The sequence below is a fragment of the Pinus tabuliformis genome, chromosome 3_1 (genome assembly GCF_031772625.1).
Source record: "Pinus tabuliformis cultivar Carrire ecotype Pingquan chromosome 3_1, CPIR1, whole genome shotgun sequence".
Lineage (NCBI taxonomy): Eukaryota > Viridiplantae > Streptophyta > Pinopsida > Pinales > Pinaceae > Pinus > Pinus tabuliformis.
Genome location: NC_142301.1, coordinates 321,938,953 through 321,945,350, shown reverse-complemented (window position 1 = coordinate 321,945,350; position 6,398 = coordinate 321,938,953). Strand labels below are relative to the sequence as shown.

Here is a 6,398-nt window from a genome sequence, read left to right as displayed (position 1 = left end):
AAGAGCTTTAGATATGGCATCGGAGGCTATTGCCTCTCAGAGTTTATCACTGGAGTCGAGATGCCTCATAAAGGAGCTGCAAAAAAAGAAAATTAAAATTTTGGAACAAGAGGAATCCTATTGGCGGCTAAAAAGCAGAGCGACTTGGATTAAAGAAGGGGATAAAAATACAAAGTTCTTTCACAATTTCGCAAATGCCAGACGTGAAAAAAATTCCATATGGAAGATAAGAGATGGAAATGGTCAGCTCATTTATTCCCAGCAAGATATATCAAACGAGGCAGTAAGATTTTTTGGCAAGCAATATCAAAGATCTGAAAAATGTAACTTTAAGGACATCCTATGGGGCATTGAAATTTTCCCAAAGATGTTTGATGAGGAAACAAATGATAGAATTTTTCAAAAAATCTCTGAGGAAGAGCTGCTTGGGGTTATGAAGTCATTTAAATATGATAAATGTCCAGGGTCGGATGGCTGGACAATTGAGTTTTTTACTCACTTCTTTGACCTTTTCAAAGGGGATTTGTTAAAAATGGTAGAGGGCTCAAGAATAGCGGGCAGTATAAATACAAAGGTTGCTTCCACCAATATCGCCCTTATCCCAAAGAATGATGAAGCTGAGTCTTTTATGGATTTCCGGCCGATCTCTCTATGCAATATTACTTATAAAATCATTGCGAAAATAATCGCAGAAAGGATTAAAGGTTCTTTATCAAAGCATATTTCATCAGAGCAGCATGCATTTCTGAAAGGGAGGAACATACAGGATGCCGTGGCAAGTACCCAGGAAGGATTATTTACTATTCAGAAAAGGAAAAGGAATGCAGTCATCCTTAAGATTGATCTCCAAAAGGCATACGACTGCCTCGATTGGGGATTCCTAAGGTGCTTATTGGTAAAGATTGGCCTAAATACTGGTATGACAAACTGGATAATGGCGTGTGTTGAGATGGTGAATTTCTCGGTGATCATAAATGGAATTCCTTCCCCTTTCTTTTCTGCCTCCAGAGGTCTCTGGCAAGGATGCCCCTTATCGCCTCTTTTATTTATCCTGACAATGAATACTCTTAGTCTTCATATAAATAAAGCCGTTGAAGAATCCAGAGTTTCTCCGCTTAAAATTTGTAGGGGAATCTCGATATCCCATAATCTGTTTGTTGATGATATCATAATGTTTGGAATGTTATGCAAGATTACATGGTCATGCTACTTCGAGATCTTGGATAATTTTCAAAAAGCAACAGGCCTTCATATCAATTTTGAAAAGTCTGTCTTTTTTCATAATGAATCAAGCCAGGATGTGATTGATTGGCTGACGGAGCTGTTTGGAATCAAAGCCCATCCTATCAGGCTAGGGTTGAAATATTTGGGCTTTCAGCTAAAAGCCGCAGGTTATAAAAAGGCAGACTGGGGATGGATTTTAGACAAATTTTACAAGAAGATTTCCGTATGGCAGTATAGATATCTCTCTCTCGGGGGCAGAGTGATCCTTGCCCAGTCGGTTTTAAATCAGTTGATGGTATATTGGGCTCATTTATTTGCCATCCCAGCAAGCATAATTACGACAATGAATAAGCTCACGGCGAACTTCATATGGGGAGATCAAGTGGGGAAAAAAATACCATCTCGCATCTCTAGCCAGTATTTCCAAACCAAAGAAATGCGGAGGCTGGGGGCTTTTAGAATTGAAATCTTTTGCCAGGGCTTTACTATGCAGGACTCTATGGAGAGGCATTTTCGAGGATGGTCCGTGGAGTAACATTATTCGTTTCAAATATCTAAGAAGGAAGAACTTGGCATATTGGCTCAGAAAGGAGCAATTAGGCTCTTCTAGGGGATCTCCTATTTGGCAAAGCCTTCGGAAAATTGGCAAATTTTTTCTGGAAAATTTATTCTGGCATTTCCAAACAGGTAAAAATATTCTCATTGGAAAAGACTGTTTTATGAGTGGTTCTGAAGTGATTGAGATTCAGAATTCTCTTCTAGACTTTCTCCACAGGAAAGGTATATTTTACTGGGAGAGTCTTATTGCTGGATGGAATGGCCCGATTCCCCTATGGAAGGAAGCTGAATGTATGGGGATGCCTTTAGACATAGCTTTGCAGTGGGACCAAATCAAAATCCAACTCAGGAACTGTGGAATTTTTCGTTCAAAGGAACATGATGATCTCATTTGGAGAAGTTCAAAGGTTTTATATGATGTCCAAGTAAAGGATGTTTACAAAGATCTGATTAGCAAACTACCTTCTCTCCTCAAACCCTCCTTTCCGCCCATTCTCTGGAAAACAGGATGCCCCTCAAAAATGATCCTGTTCTCTTGGCTGGCTTTTCACAATAGGAACCTCTCTTGGGATAACTTAAGAAAACGAGGTTGGCAGGGTCCGGGTGTATGCTCCATCTGTTGGGCTGAAGAAGAAACCAACTTCCACCTTTTCTTTGATTGCAAGAAGACTCGTCTTCTGTGGTGGAATCTGGAGAATACCCATGGTGTACAGCACATGTCTCATTCTTCTATTTCTGATGCTTTTTTATGGTGCAACCTTCAAAAGAAATCATGGAGATCAATCTTCATCATTACGGTATGGTGTATATGGAAATGGCACAATAAGGTTGTCTTCAATGGTAAGGTCTCCCATCTCATGGAAATTATCTCCACCATCTCTTCTATATTTGAATCAATCCCGCAAAGCATATCCAAGGATCCAGATCAGAAAGAAAGTGTGAGTCAGCAGGACCTGTCTGCTATGCCGAGAGCCTTCTTCGACGGGGCTGAACAGGATGGCCAATGTGGCTGTGGGGTTTTTATTGTGGTAAATGAAAATTGCCATTATCATCTTTTTTGGAATGGAGGGAGTGGTTCTAACAGTAAGGCGGAAGCGATGGCCCTTGCTGGCCTTCTTCATTTTTGTCTTTTTGTCAATCTCCAGGATGTTTCCATTTTTGGTGATTCTAAGGTCTTGGTTGATGGTCTTCGTGGTAAGAACATCATAAGGAAACCGCAGCTCTCTGGATGGATTGATAGGATTAATTTTTTATGGAACAGATCTAAGGGTGTGTCCATTCGTCACATCAAGAGGGATCTTAACCAAGCCGCAGATGATTTATCCAAAAAAGGGCTCCGGATGGCTCCAGGTTTATGGTTCTTGCAGGTTTCTTTTGAGGGCAATATTATATCCATTCAGGACTTCCTCCCTCCTGATTTCTAACCTTCTCTTGACTCTGGCTCTTTCATCTTTCTCTGGTTTTGTTTTCTAGTAAGCTCTGATATTTCTCTCTAGTCGCTGAAGTTTTGCTTTTCCAGGTTCTTCATGAGTGTTTACATACTCTTGCTGCTGGAAGTAGTATACCAGGATCCATTTCTTTTTGCTGCCTTCGATTTGCTATGGACTGCGAGTCCTCTATAGTTTCAGTCCTTTATATTTGTGAGTTATAATAGTTTGATATGCCATAGTAACTTGGGAATTTGGGAATCTGAAGGTTAGGCATAGGACTATCTATCTCCTTTTTTCAAGTTGGTCCAATCATGTTGGCTTGGTTACCAATATTGCCCATAATGTGAAGAACATGAATCACATGGAGAAAGCTTAGTGGTGAAGGCTCATTGTCATGCAATATATGCATCATTGACAAGATTCAGGTAAAAAAATAGAAGTTGAAGGTATTCTTTGTTCCATATAGTGAGGGGATGGGATTGCACAAAAGATGTCTTTGTTGGTTGTACAACGCATTGTTGTAAAGTTAGGGTTGTACACAAGATGATACTTCTATTTTGGGATAAAAAGGGCATGTGAAAAGTTTGTTTGTTGTACAATGTATTTGAAAAATTGAAGAGAATAGCATAAGTTTAGATGATTATTATTATTATGTATGTGGTGGTTTTATAGGTGATGTATCTTATCACTTACATAGATTTATTTATGTTAAATTTTATCTGGTAGGGTTATGATAATTTGCTATAGAAGGGAGCATAAATAATGAAAAAAAAGAGTAGATAATTTAAAAAAAAGAGGGACGAAGTATACTAGAGATAATGAATAACTTATATGATTCATTTTAGTTTATAGAACTAATTTTCATATATTGCAAAGACTTTGATAATGATATGATTGTATTATTGACATATGAAGAAAAAACAATTTGCAATAACATTATACATATTAATAATGTGAATGTTGAGGTTATTTTTAAACACATGTATGTTAGACATTTTGATCCCTTAATAAAGGATATTTGTTATTGGTGGTCTCTTTCATATTGTTAAGTCTGTTTAAAACTTATTTGAACATTCTCTCTCACACACATATATTATAATTTTAGAATGTGTTATTGTTTTCTCCTCTTTTTTATTGGTTGTGATGATATAGAATGAATCATTGTAAATTATCATCAGTATTGATATTGTTTGGGTGGAAAAATTAGAGGAGTTGGCTTATAAGATCCATTTTAGAGATAGATCCTAGTATGGTGATTTTGAGTCTGGAACATTTTAGAGCTAGTTTGAGGCATCAAACAACAGTTTTGGGGTCAAAATTTTTTGAGCATATCTCAAGCCCTCAATGTTCGTCTGCACACTAAACTACTTTTAACAAGGTGAGAGTCACCTTAATTAATGTTTGTATGCAAAATCTATGTCTCTTGCAAGTTGCTTACTCAGTTGACCACCATGGTACTGAGTGGATGCCGCATCATCTCCTACTACTCAAACATGTGGGACTAGCCACATGTGGAGTTTCAAGAAAATTCTAGAGGATCCAAAACTCTAAGACTAATTGAGGGTCAAACCATGCAAAAACCGTAACCCTGAATGACTATTAGGCTATCTTAGATATTAGGCCACGAGGAAGAGAAGCGATCTTATTCCTTATGTATTGTTATTGTTCCATAGTTGAATAGAGCATCTAGGAGTGGGATATTGAAGAATAATAAAGGAGGTAGAAGATTATGTATCAGACATTAAAACCATAATGCCCTTGAAAATTCCATAATGAGTGCTCCATTCTTTGCACTTGCATTTCTTAATTAAGGACCATCCTAGAACCATCTTAACTCTAGATCTACCAAGCGTCGAGAGGGACCAAACCTCTTGAGATACAAACCTCTTTTAAAGTGAAAAGAGATTTGATCCCTCTCGGTGTTTGGTAGATCTAGAGTTAAGATGGATATAGGTTGGTTTAATTATTAATTATAATTATAATTACAATTTTATTTTTATGTAATTTGATCAAGTCAAAATTTTTACCAGACATTACATTACATTACAACATCTCTACCATACTAGGCTACAGAAGGCCTCTCGACGCAAAAAGAGAGTAGAGCATATGTGCCACCATTTAGTAGGTTTTCTCCCATATTGGACTTTCCAATTCACACCTTATATTTATTTTTGTGGATGGTGTGTTTATTTTAGTTTTAACAATTTCCATAAGTTTGAGCACTAACCTAATAATGATAAATCTGATATCTAAAGTAATAATCTATGTAATAAAATATTTCAATACATATGATGAACTGTTATATATTTCAATAAATGCTAGCGCATCCATAAAAATTAAATGTTAATAAAAATGACATGAACCCATGACAAACATCAAAACACTTACTTTCAAAGACATCTCCTGATTAAAAAAATCATAAAAAATAACTAATTTATAACTTTATATTATTACTATTATTATTATTATTATAAGAATTAATATATGAGTTAAACAATATTCTTAACCATGGATATCAACCCCTACTTTATCATGGAAATTCTTAGCTTATAAATAGCTTTTGTTATAATACTATGGGCCAATACTATGGCATATAAATACCACATACCCAATATGACATGTAATAATATGACATGTTATTTAATTAATTAATTTGAGATCAATTAAATAAAAGAAGATAACTAACTTGGAAATAAATATTAACCCTTGATGTATACATTTTACTATGAATATTTTAACATATTCTATAGAGGTCAAATCTCTAGCATCCACTTGATAATTGCTAATAATTAAAATAAAATTCAATAAAATCTATACTAAAATAGAGATGCCTATTAACATAATAATGTTGAACTCTTACAATAACATCCACAACAATTTATAAATCATACAAACTTTATCCCTATTATTTTTTTTTAATAAAAAAAAAACATTTTTAATATTGATATATTTAATTAAAGCCAAAAATATACCTTATATTTATAATCTTAAACCACTCCTACAAGTTCCTACTTTTCTTTTTATATAAACACTCTCTTATTATATTTATTTATATTCACAATCTTAAACCACTCCTAACAAGTTACTACTTTTCTTTTTATATTAGCACTCTCTTATTTAAATTTTTATATTAGCACTCTCTTATTTAATTGTGATATTTTTAAATTCTTATTATACAATTTTTCC

At 35.1% G+C, this 6,398-nt stretch overlaps 1 protein-coding gene across 1 annotated transcript; it reads left to right on the top strand.

Moving 5' to 3' along the window:
- The first annotated feature begins 2,744 nt into the window (after positions 1-2,744).
- LOC149187073 (uncharacterized) lies at positions 2,745-3,206 on the top strand. Its single transcript, XM_089409544.1, has one exon. The coding sequence runs from the start codon at positions 2,745-2,747 to the stop codon at positions 3,204-3,206; it is 462 nt and encodes a 153-aa protein (XP_089265670.1).
- Positions 3,207-6,398: the final 3,192 nt, after the last annotated feature.